This window comes from Astyanax mexicanus, chromosome 15 (assembly GCF_023375975.1).
Source record: "Astyanax mexicanus isolate ESR-SI-001 chromosome 15, AstMex3_surface, whole genome shotgun sequence".
Classification (NCBI taxonomy): Eukaryota; Metazoa; Chordata; class Actinopteri; order Characiformes; family Acestrorhamphidae; genus Astyanax; species Astyanax mexicanus.
Genome location: NC_064422.1, coordinates 33,018,402 through 33,038,326, shown reverse-complemented (window position 1 = coordinate 33,038,326; position 19,925 = coordinate 33,018,402). Strand labels below are relative to the sequence as shown.

Below are 19,925 nucleotides of genomic sequence, written 5' to 3'. Positions count from 1 at the left end.
AGCCGCTCTGGTGCATTCCCCTCAGAGCGGCTACTCTCTCTCTCTTTCTTTCTCTCTGTGTCCTCTGCCTGAACATATTCCAGCCAAAGGCAGACCGAGGGGATCTCGCCCTGTGTGAGAGAGGGCTTCGCGAGCGCGCCCTATAACAATAACTCGGGCTTGCAGCACCCTTGGCCCGCGCTGGTGACAAACGGCCCGTTCCGGTAGTTTGACTGGGGCTGGAAGATGGAGGGAAAGTGTCAATCAGGACCGCTTCACTGAGTCTGGACAATGCTCTTGGTGGGACTGCTCTGTTTCAAGAGCAATCAGTCACTCCGCATTAATTATCCCCGCGTCCCACAGCGGGGCAGCACGCTGGCACACGGACTGTGTGTTTGTGTGTGTGTGTGTGTGTGTGTGTGTGTGTGTGTGTGTGTGTGTGTGTGTGTGTGTGTGTGTGTGTGTGTGTGTGTGTGAGAGAGAGCGAGAGAGTGAGAGAGAACACGCGTGGGTTTTGCTCTATGTACACCACCAAACACGCAGCCCACACCCACCTTTCAGTCAGAGGAGTCAAACAGGACAACATAAGAGCTTCTTACTAAATTAACTACAGGTACATCTCTGTTAAGATTGGTCTGTTTAAAAATGATTTATTGAAATTATTTTTAACAAAATAATTAATTAATGACAATTACTGTTGCCATCATAATAATTTTATCAGGGTAAGTGAACACATGTCGTGTTCAGGTAACATTTTCCAAATGGTTTAAAATGATTGTCTTATGAATTCTTTTGTGTGTGCGAGTATGTGTACTCAATTTTCTCACTCCAACGTGGTGCTCCCTATCCACTCGTAAATTTTGTGTACTCGCTTGTTTTTTTGTGTTCCCCCTAAACCCTCCATTTCATCCTTACACATTGGAAGTTATTTGTGTTTTGGGAGTAATGTGTGTGTGTAGTTGAAGTAGGGCTACTAAAACCAAACACTAAAATCATGTAATGCGATTATCAAAATTTACTGTTTCTGATTTATTGAATGCTTTATTTAAAATGTATCATTATTTAAGAATGATCTAATGCTCGCGTCAATGGAAGGAAATGAAACAAAGAACATTGTTGTGTATTGTTTATTTGTGTGGAAAAAGTGATAAGGCAATTCCAAGACAAAATCAGCACTTTTTAATTTTTTTGTACTACTTAAAAATGTAAAACAAATAAAAAAAATTAATGACTATAAATTACGACTGAGCACGGCAAAATGTTTGTGCGGCTTCATATAATTTTATTTATTTGAAACCACTTTATAATGTTACCAGCACTACTGCTATATATATATATATAATTACTGCTATATAATAATAATAATAATAATAATAATAATAATAATAATAATAATAATAATAAATAATAATACAAAAAACAATGTTTATAGAGTAGATCGTTTTTCTTATATTTCTTAAATAATACAAACATTAGCGCTTTGTTTTCTGCAGTAACTCTTTCAAAACACTAAGCATATTACTTACGTTGGAGATACGTCAATTATCAAAGAAAAACACCTAAAAGTAGGCATAGAAATCACGATGCGGCGAGAAATTCTCAAAAAGAAATCTCCGACCTGCGCGGCCACACCGGTCTTCGCCTCCATTTGTCGCTCTCACCAGTGTGTTTTTTGGCGAAACTCGCGCTCCGATGTTGTTCCTCGAGTTCGCTCATTTCCACGCAGCCTGTTCGTTTTATTGTGTTGATGTTGTATTAAGCTATATTAATCCTCGCATCTAGACGCTATATTTAATATAACATGTAATTTCCCCCTTTTTAACGTATTCCCTTTGATTAAGTCACTCTTGACTCTGCTTTAGCTCTGGGGCCAGCTGGGTTGGCCTGGGGGAGGCCTTGAAACCGCCCCTCCTTATCTCCTTTCATCATCCAGCTCTGGGCCGCCTTGAAACCGCAAGGCCAGTAATTGCTTTTTTCAGGCAGCCCAGTGCGGACTGGCCAGCAGCCAATCAGAGCCTTGTTTACACTCAATGATTGACACCGTTCTGGCAACATGCCAACCAATCAAACACACTCCAGCTCGAGGCCCGGGTTTTTAACCCCTTTTGTGCTCTAAACCAATACAGAGTTGAATATGCGTCCTGCTGAAGAGCTATGCTGTGGCATTTTCTGTCTGTTTAGAAAAATAGGTGCGTTTAAAATTGTGAATGAGATTTTTAGCTTTAGTTTCAGAACAGCAGTATTAATAAACCAGATATAGACCTCGTCACTGAATGTGTGAGTGACAGATGATTTTTGATACCTTTTACGTGTTTTTTTCTGGACTTAGAAAAATACGTTAAGGTCCTCCATATGCAATAATTTAATGCAAAAATATATAATTGCTCTCCAAAAAACAATAATACGTTTTAACCAGTCAACAACAGTTTTACTGTAAAGCTATGAAGAGTAGTAGTGTGCCATGTGCTCGTGCTTTGACTGAGCTCTACTGCAGAGCTTGAATATAGCGCCCGCCGTTTTGTTTAGCTGCCTGTTGCTGAAACGCCATTGGCTCCGTGCAGCAACCAATTAAAGTCCGTGTTTATGCCGGGGCGCATTGCACGAGCTTATTGCTCTGTGGGTATTGGACCAATGGGCGAGCCTGCTGCTCTGCCCCCTCCCTTCCCGCCTCACCCCCTCCCTCCCCCCTCCCTCCCCTCCTCCAGTAGCATTAGCAGACTCAGGAAAGAGCCTCAGCTTGGATAGACGAGGCTTCGCTTCAGTACGGCGTTTTTGCGAACTTCAGCCGCACACACTGCACTCAGCAGACTAGGATGTAACCGTTTCCACATGTTTTTAAATGATATAAATATATATATTTTTTAATTCTGGCTCTGGTTTCTTTCGCGCATTTTTACACTATGTTTTTTAACCATTTACTGTTATGCAAGGAATAACTTACCAGTAAGTAATTCATTTATATTGTATACACTTCAGCGTGTCTCATAACAATAATACATATTTGTATTTAACAGTTGCGCTTTATTTATTATATTTATTTTTCATTAAATTCTCGGTTTTAATTCAAAATGTCTGATGCTGTGATAATGACAGTATTTGTTTGTGACTTGTTGTCTGTAAAATGTGTAATAGTCATTGTAAGCAAGTTTTTGCTGTAAACCGCTGACTTACTAACATCAGAAATATATCTATTTATTAATAAAACATAAAATATCTAATAAAATATAATGGTAGTTGTAGATGGATTATTTGTATCTCTTATTATGCCTGGTAATTAGATTTACTGCACACTTTCTGTCTGAACTGTAGAAAAATCACTGTACGTGTTTCTCTGGTGTAAATAAATGTTGACTGGTTGAATATAATACAAATGTATAATTAAAGTATGCGATAATGTTCCATATATTTTTCAACTAAAGTGCTCTTTTTACTTTACAAAAAATCTACTGTACTGTCAGACGACTGGATTAATGGATTGTACTATTCGTCATATTTTAGTTCCCTTTGATTTTTTTATGTGGTAATAAATGTATACTTGACTGTTCTCCTGCTTACATGTTGCTGTTAGATTGGAAATTAATGTTTAGGAAGTAGTAGCGATCTAAAAAAAAAAGCCAGAGCATTCACAAAGATTAAGCGTGTTACTGCATCTCCCACCCTGTACAATCACATTGTCTTACAAGCTGGTTTCGGTAGAAGAATAAGCGATAAACAGTATGCCTGTGCGGTTGAATATGTAGTATAAGACCGCTGCTTTTCACCCACTCAGCTCTAGATCTCGAATTCAACACGAGCGAAAATACCCGCACTATAACAGCCGAGAAGATCATTACCGTCTAAAAACGATGGACTGTTCTCTTTATGTTTACGCTTGACAGGATCTCCCTCTCATTGTGGAATCCAGATATTGCCTTCTCCTCAGTCTGCCTAACAATAGGGACGTGAATCACTGTTTATATCCGTTCATTTACATTTACTCGCATATACGTGTAGTTTCTCCTTACATCTAAAAATGGATGTAGTGGTTGGAGTGAATGTGTACAGTGTGTGTGTGTGTGTGTGTGTGTGTGTGTGTGTGTGATGTGTTTTTCAATCTCGCTTTATTCTGGATGTGCAGCTGTTTCAGTAGCTTCGTAGCATATAACACAAACCTCCTGCGACTTTTCCACCCTATCGATCGCTTTAAATGTTAATCTTTATACACTGCACATGCATTATTATTGCAATATAAAGACTTGCACGTATGTTCCCGTGGTTTCTGATCATTTAGGTTGGCGTGCTAAAGAGGTTCAGTCTGATGCAGCTCATTGCCATTGTGCTGGCTGCCTTATCTGAGATGCTGTGATAAAAGCAGGTTCACCTCCACAGTCACTTCTTCTGGCGGAATGAGTTTACAGGTTTTTAGGACAGGTCGTTCCTTTTGCTTTATTCAGACTGTATACGATTTAAAATAATACATGGCTGACTTTACAGTGGTTTCCTTCTGTTACTTTAACGATGGCAAAACGTCTTTTTTACGTTAATACTTAAGATTGAGTAAACTTGGGGATTTGCGGGCCAAAGGTGACGATGGCGAGGCCTAATCTGTTCACCCATAGTCTCGGATTTAGGGGACAGAAGAGGGAAAGAGGGAAAGAAGGAAAGATCAATTCACACCAGCACGCTCTTTTAGCTAAAATGACTCAAGGCACCATATCAATATATCAATTGGCGCTGTGCTGTTGTTTGCATAGGTAAACTATCGGTAGAGAACAATATAAGTAAATCAAATGTATTAAACCTAAAGTGTATGTTTGTATATATATATATATATATATATATATATATATATATATATATATATATATATATATATATATATATATATAAACGTGTGTGTGATGTGTGTGTTCTTTCTTAATTCTTTTTTTTTTCGCGAAATTGTATTGTGATTTTTGTAATGTGTGTATGAGTTAAGGGGGTATATTTTTGCCAACTAAGAAAACAAAAGACGACATTTCTTTTTCTCTTCTTTTCATTTCTCTTTTGACAACATTTTACACTCGCTCGTGTCTCACCCACAGCAAAATACACGTTTTTTGAACTGCACTCACCAGCATTTGTGAATGTGTTTGAATTGCATTTTAGTTTCCTCTATCTGGGTCTAATACTGTTTGTGTGTTCTGTTTTGCAGAAACTATGAGCGGGCCGTGCTTTTCCGGCCGTCAGAGCAAAAGCCGCGCTGAATGCGAGAGCTAGGCGCAGCTCCTAACGGGATTATAGCAGCAGTTCGGCCTTCTGCCTGCCCTCCTTTGGATTTGGGATTTATCCGGCGCTGTTGTGGGATGGAAGGCCGGGATTTCGCTCCTCCGCCGCATGTGCTGGCTGAGCGCAGCCCGCTGCTGCACCGCGCCGCCGCACACACCGCCCCGCAGCACCCGGGCCACTTCCAGCCTGGAAAATACTATCCCCCTCACCTTCCGGTTCCTCCACACTCAGGTCTGTCAACCCTGCTGACGCTTCTGCTTCTGCCTTTACCTTTACCTCTGGTCTATACGGACGCACGGCGTGTGTGCGTTATTTATTGGAAAGCTAAATGTAGTCAGACACTGTGTGGAAAATGGGTTTAACATACACACTTCACACCACTTTGAACAGCTCTTCTAGTATTTTTGAAACTGGATGTAGGATATATCTGTTTTATATACGTTTATATACGTGCTTATTTTATATTATTTAATAATTTATTTTGTAATAACGTATGTATTTATTGCGCTGGGACATTGCAGCTAGGAATGCCAAAAGTTCCAATTTAGTTTTTCCAAAATTCACTGTAGAACCCCACGAGCAGTGTGTTCACCAACAAACTGTCCTACATTTCAGAGCTGCCGTACTTTTTTGTGTTAAAGTTAAATGTCTTCTTTGTTTCGCCCTTTCTCCTATTACTATTCCTATTCCTGTGCTACACACACGCTCGCTCACTCACATACACTGGAGTGAACCCTTTGTTTCAGACCGCTTTGCTTATCGCAGCCGCGGCGCCTTCATAACGCAAGTTTGGAATGTGTGTGTTTGAGTAAGAAAAAGAAAAAGGCACGGTGCATGTATATGTGTCCGCGTGCGTGCGAGTACGGTGGGCTATAGTTCATCGTAGAGTGTCCAAGATTAGGGTCAATCGTGAGTGTGTGCGTGAGTATATGTATGTGTGTGCTTGATTTGGTAATAGATGCTTCTGTAATAGCAGAAAATTCCGTGTGTGTGTTAGTGAGAGAGAGACAGTGTGTGAGTGTTGAGCGCGGCGTGTCTGGGTGTGAATGGCCTGCATTACATTTAACAAGTGGCTGTGGCTCAGAACTTCGTGCGCTTTTGGGACACGAGGGCATTTCAGACTCTCTCTTTTTTATACACACTGATAGGACACGAGTCCGCCGCGTGCGCGCATATGAAGACTATGGACACGAGTGTTAAATCACATTCATTATTAATCAGATGTAAATGCGCAGAGCAGTGCAGACACAGGCCATTATTTTTCTTAAAAGGAGGAAAGCTGTTTGTGTGTGTGTGTGTGTGTGTGAGATGGCGCGTGTGTGTGCGGGCTTGTTAAATTTCCGCTAGTAGGTTTTAATCTGTCCTAACATTTCTGTAGGAATAACTTTTTTGTATATCAGTAACATGTTGTATGTTTAAACGTTTAAATGATCTCCAAAGTAGGCCTAATCATCTCCGTAAATTCTGATAGATATTTATTTGTGATGACAATGAGTGTGTTCAGAAAGAACAATAACGCTAAAAACGTTTATGCTTTATTTGTTATTATGTACAGCCGGCTTAAGGTATTTTAGAGCTGCGTTTTTATTAATTTAACTTTGTTTCCTTTATTCTTTTTATGGTCTGTTTGTCGTGGTTATGGTCTGGCTGTACACGAGGATCTCAGTAATGTGGTGTTTCTGTGAGCAGCAGATTGTGAATATAAAATGTCTGAAGTATTTGTTGAAGCAGCTGTTTGTTTGACAGCAATTGCAATTGCTTTTTATATTTTGGGATCAAACCGAACACATGACTTTGTTCTGTTTAACTTGAAAGGTGTCACATAATTATGCTAAATTAGGGTTGTGTAGTAATGTATTATTTAAGTGCAGAGTTTTAAATAACAAACATTATTAAAGCGGCTTTTGCTTGTTTTCAAGCATCTCTTTCTCGTTGTTTTTGTATATCTAAAAGTGAGCATACAAAATCATGAAACTTTTGTTTTATTTTGTTTAAAGTAGAGAAAGCACAGTTCTTCAGGTTACATGATGTGGCAAGTCAGTTTGGACCGAGCAAGTCGTATATGCACACTGTCATGTTTAGACATTAATGCAAATCTGCACTGTATCAGCATTCTATGGTGAATAGACCAATAGAAATTCTCTAATTTTTTTGGAATGAAAAAAGTACGTTATCTTTTGTATAATAATGCTGTAGTTAAATGATTTTGGATTACAACAATAATATTTATGGTATTGACCATTTTTATGGTAATGTTGTATGTAATATTTCGGTTTTGCTGCTTTATCCTGCTGAACTCAGAACATTTCAGCTCCTTCACTGTGAGTACAGCTCAAATAGTGTCAAGTATAGTTTTCACCGTCGCGGCCATATGGAGCCCGTTGCTGGTTTGTTTTGGAGCTCCAGAAGGTCTGTAGGTGACCCAGAACTCTCACAAGACGTTCTCACGCCGTAAACTGCAGTCCGCTTTTTGCTTGTATTTAATGGTTTATGTATCAAAAATAATTATTTTATTATATTTTATAAAAAGTTTTTTTCAACCTTTTTCAGGTACAGTAGGCGATAGCATAGCTGACTGTTTATGCAGTTGTTAAAATGGTTGCTTTAGAACTGATATATTGTCGCTGTTCTCCAAAACGTCTCTTTTACAGGAGCAGGGAAAAAACGTTCTTAACTTTCAGTAAAATTAAATGTAATAAATAATATAGTTATAATATAGTTATATAACTAGTTATAATAATAAGTATTGGAGAGTTCCTGTCGCGTGTATGCACACAATGAAAATATAACAGGCACGTTCAAATTAAGTCAAATTTTGAAAACGGCAAATATGGAGATGCATTTTTTTTAGCGTGGCAGCGACGGTGTGTATATCATGATCTGTTCTGTAGTGTGGCTCTAGAAGAAAACACCCTACTTGCAATATAATAATTGTAATGTTGTGAAATCACAAAAGCGATCGCTGCAAACAAGACCTTTTTTACAGCTTCGAGTCTATATGTAATCTAGATGTGGGGGAAAACGGTACATTTCACTGAAATTTTACTTGTAGTGTTCACATTCGATATTAACCTCTTTTAGTCTATTTAAAAAATAAAATGTGAGGAAAAATCTAGGGTTTCTAGGATATGGGGCCTTTAAACGCAGAGATGTAACCTAGCCGCTCGTGAATGCCCCAGTAGGTGTCAGATGGCCGCGAGCTCTGCTTGATGGGGCTCTATCGGCTCCCTCTGGGGCCTCCAAATCCTTTCTGTTTGTCCCACGCAAATACCTCAGTCTAATTCATAAAGCGAGGAGAGCAAACTGCACGAAAACGCGCACACACACCCACACGTACACACGCGCTCGGTTTTTAGTAGTTCTCGAGCAAATGTTGAATTTCTCTGGTTTGCCTGTGCTAAGTTGTGCTGCGGTGTGTTGCTCCATTGTCCACGGCTTTGATATCGGCGTCTTCCTGAATCCATTTTTAAACAGCAGCACCGGCCCGGCTTTGTTGCACTGCCGTGCTACCGCGGATCATGTGCAGATCAAATGGTGCTGCTTTGTTAGAAGTGTAGGGATAATATGTACAGTGGGATGCCTTTTCTATTATTTCCTTTCTTTCTTTCTTTTTTCCCCTTTTCCTCTGCTCCATCTCCTCAGCAGATGTCTGTAACGTCTGCCTTAAGGCGGACGCCAGCTCATGCTGTACAGGTGCACCATTACTGTGTGTGTGTGTGTGTGTGTGTGCATGTGTGTGTGTGTGTGTGTGCATGTGTGTGTGCATGTGTGTGTGTGTGTGTGTGCATGTGTGTGTACATGTGTGAGTGTGTGGAAGGAGGTGTTTTGTTCTGCTGTGGCCTCAGATTCTGCTTTAGTGCTACTCTGTCCCAAGCATCAGACCCAAGCTCTATCTAATCTTGCTGAGCAGATTTTGTAAAACATCTTGTGGTACCACTTTTAAGTGTCCTTAATAACAGTGTAGTTCCTAGTGTTCACTAGTGTAATAACATGTATTACTAGTGTAATAACATGTAATAATGTGTATTTAATTAGTTGTGTATACACTTTTGTTTCTCTTGATAGTTTGTTATTGGGGTTGTGATTGTGTTTGATTACAAACAAAAAAAATCTGATTTTATTATGTGAAGAATGACAAAACATTCTGCTTTGTATAAATGACACAGATACAAATGCAATTACATAATCTTTATGTCTGTAATTAATATGTACTCCACCAGTAGTAAGACTATTATTACATGGATATTAACATGTAACTACACAGTTACTAGAGACACGTATTATTACTAGAGACCCATCTTTTTATCTTAATATTTTCGAAACATAGATTTTGAGCATTGCATTGAAAAAACAGTGTATTTTTTTTTTTTTTTGTATCTTGGTGTGAAACCAAGATCTGAAGTTAAGTTGATTCAAATTTTATAGCACATTTTCAACCTAACCCTGATAACATTTAATGTGGCCTGAACCTCAACCATATCTGACATTTTCTAGTGGCCCACATATCTCTCATATTTTTCTTCAAACAATTTATGATATTAATAATCATTCTTTTAAATTTACTCTGTCAGAACTGACCCACCACTCAACCCATAATTTAACAACTAGATTTAGGCAACCACATCTGGCCCACTTTTGGGACATCATTCCAAGTGGTAAGTGGCCAGGGTCAGCCCAATCTTATGTGGCTATCAAAGGATGTTATGTTGTAGCTTTGCAGAAATTTGGAAATAAGAAAAGAAAAATTATGTAACCCCAAGAAAGTTAGCAAGGGTGACAGTGGCAGATGCACAAGGGAGGACGTAGTCATCTAGTTAAACACGTTTCTTAATGGTTAGAAATGGTCAACCTTAATAAACATTCACCTTAACACAGCATAAGTATGGATTAAATAAGTTGATAAAGATGGGCAGAGATTGTAGTAATAACAAGAGGTGGCATCATACCACATTTTCGTGATCAATACTTTACTGCAACCATAAGTATCTGCCAATACCGGTTTTTGTCAGTCATACCCCTACTTATAGTAATGCTGTCATTCCCATAATATCGCCAACATATATCCAGAAATAGAAAGCTCATTTTCTTCATATTGAAATCAGTGAAAATGTCATTCTTTAAAAAAAGGAAAGAGCTGTAAAATTCTGTTGATCATTCATATTATTCTGCCAGCTGTGGATATGTTTTTCATGCAATAGAAGGTTTATTCAGTGTCATAATTGCCTTATGGCTGTGCTGAAGATGCTAAAATACACTGTCATGCACCCTTTGCCCCACCTTTTTTCCACTGTCATTCGCACTCTTTCTTTCTCTCTCTCTCTCTCTCTCTCTCTCTCTCTCTCTCTCTCTCTCTCTCTCTCTCTCTCTCTCTCTCTCTCTCTCTCTCTCTCTCTCTCTCACACACACACACACACACACACACACACACACACACACACACACACACACACTCTCGCGCTCTCTCTCTCTCCTGAGTATTTTTGAAAATCAATGAGCATTCTTAAATTTTCTTTGAGGACCAAGCAGTGCTGTGTGTATACGTGTGTATACGTGTGTATACGTGTGTATACGTGTGTGTACGTGTGTGTACGTGTGTGTATGTGTGTGTATGTGTGTAGATGAGACATGAGATCCAGAGCAGTGCAAGCTGCACAGAGAAACAACACACACACACAGCAATGAGCCTTGAGCTTCACACTAAATTAAGAATCTCTCTCTCTTTCACTCACGTGCAAACACCCCCTCCCTTCCACACAGACACACAGTCTTGAGTCTTGATTTTATTGAAGGGGGATATGGTGTGACCGTGTGCAGGCTTTGCGCTCTTTCATTCATGTGTGTGGAGAAGCAGAGCTTTATCCTGTCAAACACAGCTTGGCTTTTTCTCTCAGTTCTGCTCTGAGTCGTGTTTGAGTGATCCTGCTGATCGTCCGCTCGGCTTCTGCACTCGTCCTCCTGCTCCTCCTCTGCTGCTCTGCTTTGCTCTGCTCTCCTCTCTCTCTCTCTCTCTCTCTCTCTCTCTCTCTCTCTGTGTGCGTGTGTATGCGCGTGTGTGATGGGGAGCGGCCTACAGCCCTCAGGCTTTGATAGGGCTTGTAGTTTAAATTAGTGCGCTGCTCTGGCATGAGTCTGCTTACATCTCTCTCTCTCTCTCTCTCTCTCTCTCTTTCTTTCCCTCCCTCCCCTGCTCTCCCCTCTCACACACTTTCTCTTTTTGTCTCTCTCTCTTGTAGAGTTGCACGGTGTACCGAAGGTTCGATTCTTTTTCGATACTACGTCATCACAAACGATTCGGTTCTTTAGCGTTCGATGCTTTCGATACTGTATATAGCCCAGTCACTAGCTTCAAATGAGTCAAATTAGTAGGCGCGATTTGATTCAGTTCATAAGAAAACTGATTCACACCGCAGCAGTCGGTGTGGCAGGATTCAGATAAACTTAGTGTTCTGAACAAATGAATCGATTCACGCGCAAGCCAGCAGAGCAGCAGCGAGTGTAGAATGGCGACGGCTAAAATAACAGATGTCTCTCGTCCGCGACTTGTGGACAAAACGGGCGCGAGGAGTGAAGTGTGGGAAAATAGTCTGAGATGTAGGCATCTGTTTTTTATTGATATTTTTATTTTTAAATAAAATAACGAAAACTGAAAGTGAAACTAAACTACTTTATTAGCGCTGTTTTCACTCCCGCAGTTGTACAGCGGGGGGTGTTGTGCCGATTCTGTCCGCGAAGCGGGAGTCGGATTCAGTAGCGGATTCGGCACAAGGGCGGCGGCACCTCGCGCTCCGCGGTGTTAGTTGTAAGCGCTCGCGCTAGCCGCAAAATACGACAGAAAACACTGAGGGAGCTGCAGAATTATGTATGGGACTAGAATATGAGCACGAGGAGATCAAAGAGAACCTTTACCTGTGAGTAGCTCACATCAGAACACGCAAATCTCTCTCACTCTCGCTCTCTCACTCTCTCACTCTTTCTCTGTCTCTCTCTCGCACGTGAACGCCTCCGCGTTTGACCTGCAGCACTGTGTTTAGCTGTTCTTAAAAATAATTTTAATTAAATAATAGTTCTATGCTTCTATGTTACAGTGTTATTTAACATAATTCTGATCATATTTCGCTCATTCATTTAGCAGACAAGCACCCTGATCTCTACAAAGTGCTGAGAAGTCGACAGGTTAGTGGAGTTAGTCAAGATACACTCTGTCTGTAGCCTTACTAAGATTTACTAGCGACTGCTAGTAAATCACGTTAACACGGAGAGGAGTGTGCAGGAGTTTTGTTTTGGACCCGTGGTTTTCTCTATTTCTCCATTATCCCATTGGCTGTGAAACATGATGTTCACGTTTTCGCGTTTCCATCGCAAATCTGTGGTCAGGCACGTAGCCTGCTTGCTCGTTACACTGAACATGGGCTTATTAAAAACGGTAAACGGTTGATTAATAAAACGGAGCAGTGAGTGTTAAAATGAACATAACATTGTAATGTTCTTCTGTCTCTTTATTTTCCTTATTCAGAACTTAACTTCTGCCCGCCCGTCAGGTTCACATAGTCAGGCTACCATTACCTCTGGTTTTAGTTTTAGTTTTTAGGAAGTGTTTAGATAATTATGTTATAGTTAAGGTTATAATAACGAAACTTGTTTTTTGTACAAATGTTTCATTTTAGAATAAAAACGTTTGCACCGATTGTTCAGTGTTCAATCCAGTTCAGTCAAAAATTAACATTTTATGTTCAGATATTTTTATTGTTTTTTTTTCTTCCAAGTATCGTTTTGGTATCGAGAATCGTGATACTACAGTTGGTATCGGTATCGAAGTCAAAATTTTGGTATCGTGACAACCCTACTCTCTTGATCTCTCTTTCAATATATTTCATACCCCTATGTTTGTAGGGTGGTCTGTGTTTCCTCTGTACAGTGTAGACGAGCTGTCCTGCAAAACGGAGGCAGTGTTTATTAATCATTTTTCAATTAAAAGCCACCCTGCCTTTAGCGTAATGAAGCAGCAGCATCTTAGAATTAAATACACTGTATATATACAAATGTTTGTGGGCAAATGCTAACACTACTCTAAGTTGCATCCATTGAGGCCACAGATGTATAAAAAAATGCTTACAGTTTGTCCCTGTAGAGAGAAGTATTGCCATTAGAATGGGATGCTCTGAAGCCAATAGAAAATATTGGCACAATGTCTAATGACAGATAAGTGATTTTTTTAGATTGAGATAACGACAGGCTTGAATGGCAATGTTCCTCATAAATGAATACATTTAATTTCACAATTTAATTGAATTAGTTTATTTTTACACATAGTTTAAATAGCTTCAATGTCATAATCTCACAGAAATTAACATATATGTGGATGCTGGGAGTAACTAAAAGCAGAAATGGACTCAGTCTTGCATTTGACCACACCAAAGCACTAAAGGACAAAACAACAGTGAGAAAATTGATGGAGGGAGAGAGGCACAGAGTTAGTGAAATAGAGGCAGGGGGTAGAGGAAAAAAAGGAAAAAGAGAGACTGAATGTTTCCACCTGGTTGGTAATCTGGCCCAATTACCTCTGCTTGGTAGCACAGAGCCCGGCGCGTTCCGTCGCCACTCACTCTCCCTGCCAGCTGAGCACTCTGCGTGTGCGTCTGCCTGGGTCTCTCTCTCTCTGTTTGTGTGTGTGTGTGTGTGTGTGTGTGTAGAATGATTCAGCAGAGCTGCACTCTCTGGCATAACCGGGCATAGTCTCCATCCCCAAAACACACAAACAAGCATGCACACATGCCTGCGCACACACACACACACACACACACACAAAGATACACACACACACGATCATATGTGTCCCAGCATGCTAAGAGATCTGCTGCCCTGTCTTAAGTACAACCTCTAGCTCAGAGCTCAAATGATGCCTTTGCACATCCACAGTGATGGGTAGTGGGTGGGTTGGAAGATAGGTAGTTAGACAGATGTATAGATAGTGTGTGTGCATGTGGAAGGAAAGATAAGTAGGTAAATAGTGGGTGAGTAGATATGTTGGTAAAGAGATAGAATGCATGTAGTTATTGTAAAGTGCACCCATTGCTAACACAGAGGTGAAGGTGGTGGGGTGGTGATCATTCATCATTCTGTCCTCACTAACACTTTAACTCTTGTTGTTGAATGTAATCAAATCCTTACAGCAATGCTGCCTAATGCCAGACATGGGCTACAGGAGTATAAACCCCTAGCTGTGGAGCAGTGGAGCTGTGTTCTTTGGAATTAAAACGACATATCCAAAACTTTTAGGAGTATGATTTGAGGAGTTTGGGATCAGGTGGGTGGTAATTATCCAACATCCTTGCCTCACTTACTGTAGCTGAATACAGCTCACAGCAACGCTTCAAAGCCAAGTAGAAAACCTTTCCTTGACATTGTAGTTACTCCATCAAAAGCAAGATTAAGTGTTTTATTTACTATATGTGATTTCAAAAAATAAATATGAGCAGGTGCCCCAGTACTTTTTTCCTTATGGTGTATAATTGTTTGATGTACATTATACTGTTATATATGTAAATATTACAAAACTGTTACATCTGTGGTATGTCATTAGTTAAGGGACATATTTGTTTTATATTCCTAATATATTCATTGTTTTTCCCTACTTTTAAGGAAAACAGTTTGACATCATATTATACCTTTGAGGATACATTTGCTGTATATTATACAATAGCTGTATATTGATGACTATTTGACTGACTAGAACTACAGTATAAATGATAATGAGTATTGTTCACAGCAGGGCTGTAGAGACCTGAAAGAGAGAAAGAGAAGTAATTGTGATGAAATGTGTAACACTCTAAAAATGTGCACAAAAATACGCACTCTAACTTGCAACCTTGGTGTTTCACACCAAATCTGAAAATTGTCACCCTCTCACCTTGTATTTATATAAGTGATACAAGAGCAGTGAGTGTGATAAATGTGCTAAACACACATGCATGCACATGCGCACTGTGAATCAACCAGCAGCAGTACTCTCCTGCTTGCTCATGCTCTTTATTTCAAACACACACACGCACATACACATGCATACTGACACACAGACTACATTTCAGACACAAATGCTGGAAACACACACACACATACACACACACACTCCTTCACTCTTAAACCCTGGGTTCATCTGCCATGCATTGGATCAGCACAACAATGAGGCAGTGCACTGGGGTGCTGTGAGCTTCAGAGCTCATTTATACAGCTGTCACACACACACACACACACACACACACACACACACACACACACACACACACACACACACACACACACACTTTCTCTCCTCCACTGTTTGCCTATCAGCTCAAATTTTCACATGAAAACAACCCCCTTATTCATCAGTGCCGCTGTTTAGATTCCATCAATTCACCACCCCACAATTTTTCTTTTCTCCCTTTCTCCTTTTTTTGGGGGAAAAGTCTCACTTTCTGGTCATTTCTCTGTCATTTTTTTTCAAGCTTCTGTTTAAAACATATTTCACACACGTTTCCTCGCGAAAGTCACACAAAGGGAACTGTTTGGGCAGCTGCTGAAAGAAATATGCGCACTTTACCGCCCCACTTCTGCTACACTTTCACCCGTTCAGATTAGTTTGTCTTTGCTTTTGCCAGATAGAATAAAAGGTTGAGAGTGTGTGAGTGTGTGTGAGAGAGAAGAGAGAAGAGAGAAGAGAGAGAGAGAGAGAGAGAGAGATTTCCAGTCATTCATTAGTCTTGTTCAGGCAGGACATTCTCTTTCTTTTGTAACTGTGTGTGTGTGTGTGTGTGTGTGTGTGTGTGTGTGCAAGCTGCTTGCTACATCCTGTGAGCTACTTTTCATTTTGACACTTCACTGATGAACCTAGCTACCACAGCCCATTTTAACCATAACCATGAGGAGGAATCTCTCTCCCTCTCTCTCTCTCACTCTCCCTCTCTCTCTCAGTGCTGTTATTAAATCCAAACGCTGCTAGGCCTGTGGCCAGCTCTCTAAATCAGAAACAATTTTGGGATTTGGCTAAGAAAATAAAAGCCCTCCGAGCTGGCTTTGATGTCTGATAACAAGAGAGAAATGACATTTTAAACAGGCTGCAAAACAAAACGCTAAAAGAGCTTTTGTACTGGTGGGAAGAAGAGGGAATGCTTGATTAGAAAGCTCAGGATGAGGAGAGGAGTGCTAGGCTATAGTAATGGGGTCTGTGTGCACCCCCCACCTCTCTCTCTCTCTCTCTCACACACACTTTCTCCCTCTCTTTCTCTCTGTCTGTGTGAAGGTAGAGGGAATTGTATTGAGTGGTACTGAGTTTTCCTTTTATGTCTGCTTAAGAGTGCTCTTTCTCTCTCTCTCTCTCTCTCTCTCTCTCTCTTTCTCTCTCTATGTACATGTGTGTGTGGACATTCCACGTGCCCTTTGAGGCCTTGTCAACAGCATGGAGTCCATTAAAAATGTGCTGTGCATGTGTGTGTGCACATGAGAGTATTAATAAATGAGTGAACCTCAAGAGTGTTTGTGTGTGTGTGAGAGAGAGAGCGATAGAAAGAGGGAGAGAGGCTTGTCTTGGCCAAGGTTAGAAGGCTAATGTTTACCCTTGTTTGTGTTGTGTTTTGATGACATCACAATCGGGTGCAGACGTGATGTCAGCGGATGAGGCTCGTGCCTTGACATCTAACACCTAACCTGTCCAGCAAGAAGCAGCAGTGCACACAGTCTCTCCTCCTCTCTTTCTTGTGCCCTCGCTCCTGTTACGGTGCTCTGCTGTTAGTGTGGAGGGAGGACTGTACTGTATATATGTATTTGCGTTAAGTGTGTACGGGTCATTCTAGAAAAAAAAAAAAAAAAAACAAGCTTTATTTAGTTAAATTTGAGAAAAAGTCCAGTTGATTGCATTAGTTTTTCAAAATTAGCAATGATTAATCCATATTTTATGCACAATTTATTCAGAAAAAAATAATCATTACTCCCGCCAGTTTAACTTTTTGCCAGCTCTGTTACCTAAAGATTGATAAAATGCGTACAATGAGGTAAGATGTCAAACTTCTAAACTCATTATTTTTATTGGTCAAATCTGTTATTTTGATACTGAGTGAGCCTTCCATTGTTTTCTAAGTAAATGATATGTTGAAGGTAATGAAATTCAGTTTTCTACACGCTGTCTGAAATAAGGTCAACATGAGGAGTTTAAAAAATATTACAAATTTGAAACTGTTTTTGTCAACTCTGTTAATGGTTTAAATGGCTTAAGCTGGCACATAACCTAACTTTTACACTGAGATAGTTTAAATAATGTCTGTCGTAGTTGAACATTGAAAAAAAAAAATGTTGAAACAACGTTAAATGGTAATTGGAATAGTGAAATGGTTAACCCAAAAGAGCCAATGGTGACATTTGTGTCAAAGACTATTTTTAAAAGCTGTGTAAAGTTCAATACTGCACTTTCTTAGTCATTTTAACTCATGAAGTTCCAAGGTTCATTACAGCACAGTGTGTGAATGTGTGTTTGTTTATCTGACCTTATTTCCAGAATGTATGAGTGTTTATAGTACTGGAGATAAAATAATCTCCTTTTAAAAGTGTGTTTTTTTTTGTCAACAGCTCTGTTCCATCAGGTTTAACAACACTTAAATAAACGCTTTATTTATCTTTTTAAGTTCCGTAGAACTAGATCTGATTTACAGCCATGTGCCCCATAAAAAAAACTTTAATGAGCTGCCCACTAAATTTATCTGATTCCAATATGAGTTTAGTATCAATATTAAAAAATGGGTATAAGCTCTTACGGGTTAAGAAAAATGCTTATTAATTAAAAGATTGTTTATGGTTTTATAAAGAACCAGTGTCTGTAAAGGTGTACAATTTAGAATAAATTAAATGATATGTAATATATAGTTGAAAACTAAGACGTTGAAACAACGTCCTAAGATCTACGCTGATTTATCTTTCAAAATCCAAATGTAACCCAGGGTTGATTCAGCTTTGATCCGTGACGTTGATTTAACCGTGAATAAACGTTGAAATGGCAGATGGGTACCAGTAACAGAGCTGACTGATGAGTCAAATATTTCCATACTGAAAATGTACCCCAGTTGTAGATTGGGGCATATAGGGAAAGATCCGCGCGGGTTATAAGGAGCGGCAGCGCGCGCTCATAAGAGGGCGACGCCACACAGCGAGACGAAACGAGCTAAATGAATGCAGAAGCTTCATTAAATATACATAAGGCGCGCTTCTTCAGGACGTGTCAGCTTCGACACCAGTAAAGAAAAAAAGTGGAAAACAAAGATTAGCATCAGGAATTCAATATTAATCAGTCTCGAGGGACGGTCTCTCTCTCTCTTACTCTCTCTCTCTCTCTCTCTCTCTCTCTCTCTCTCTCGCACTCTCTCGTGCAGAAGCCTCTCCTCGCTCTAATTCGAGGGGGACAACTGTTGCAGGCGCGCGCGCGGATCCGAGCGTTCACATGTTCTCTGATTAAAACAAAACTGTCGTCGTCGCGCGCCTCTTTGTCTCTCGCGCGCGCTTTGATTGCTCGTTGGGTTTTCCTCGCGCGCTTTCATTCCTCTCTTATCCTCTTCCCGTGTCTTATTTTTGTTTTTGCGCTTCTTTTTTTATATATTTTTTGGCAAGAACATGTTTGTTTTGTGGCGCCGGCAGCACGCCCCCTCTCTCTGATTGCTCCTCACTCCCGCTCAGGAGGAGGGCTTTGGCCCACACACACATACACACACACACACACACGCACACACACACATACACACACACACACACACACACAAAGGGAGAGAGTCATGTGAGCAAGCATGATGACCACACTGACCAGACCAGACTGAAGAACACAGGACTGACCACTTCACGCATTATATGCATTACCTGCTTTTGCTAGTGTTGTATTGAAACCTCTTAGAACATTTAGAAAAGAAGCAGATTTTAAATTTAGATTGATTTTCTGGTAGATTAAACTGGCAGTCCGTTTTATTTTGTTTCTAAACTCAAAGCAGAAGCATTTCTGAGTGGAGAAGACACAAAATATTGTGTTTAATAGTACCAGTGTGCTGGAGTCTAATGAAGTCTAATATATTCATTCTAAAACTGGGGTGTGGGGATCTTTTTTTGTGGGAGTTGTTCTGGCCACGTCAAGCGTCTTTATGTATTTAGGCACATGTACAGCCTCTTAAAAAGAATCTGGCTCAGTTTTACTGAACGAGAGCAATGGAGACTTTAGAAGGGGAAACACAGAGCTCAGTAGCTCCTTCACTCATAGTAAAAACAAAATGCGTAGTTTAAGTGAAGTTTCTGACTGAGATCTCTCTCTCTCTCTCTCTCTCTCTCTCTCTCTCTCTCTCTCTCTGACTGAACATAACCTGGAATCAGATTCATCTGTCAGAAAGGAGGCAGCATCACACCCGTCCAGTTTAAAATGATTCTTCTGCATGCTTGGTGCAATTAACCATTCTCACCAGAGAGGGCCCTAAATCCCAAAACTTATGGACATCAGCTTTAAATTCACACGTTGTGTATGGGTTTAAAATGGTGTTTTTTGTTGTGGTTGATTGTGTATGATGCTGGCCTGTAGAACTGCCAAAATAAGATTTTTTTTTTTGAGAACAATATATATAACATCGAAAAAATTGTGATAAATAATATTAGTCATTTTAAGACCATTACATGCCACTGACAATAAAATAGCATAACAGCAA

General features: G+C 40.0%; 1 protein-coding gene across 2 annotated transcripts in view; it reads left to right on the top strand.

The window, feature by feature from the left end:
- Positions 1 to 19,925, top strand: part of bahcc1b (BAH domain and coiled-coil containing 1b) — a 111,358-nt gene that overhangs the window by 4,518 nt on the left and 86,915 nt on the right. Inside the window, exons 1-2 of one of the 2 annotated variants that reach the window (XM_015608380.3) lie at positions 2,717 to 2,922; positions 5,153 to 5,457. In XM_015608380.3, the coding sequence (XP_015463866.3) occupies positions 5,205 to 5,457 (253 nt within the window). In that variant the 5' untranslated portion in view covers positions 2,717 to 2,922; positions 5,153 to 5,204. Of the gene's footprint in view, positions 1 to 2,716; positions 2,923 to 5,152; positions 5,458 to 19,925 lie in introns of those variants that run through there. The other variant, XM_007259297.4, reaches the window with a different exon arrangement.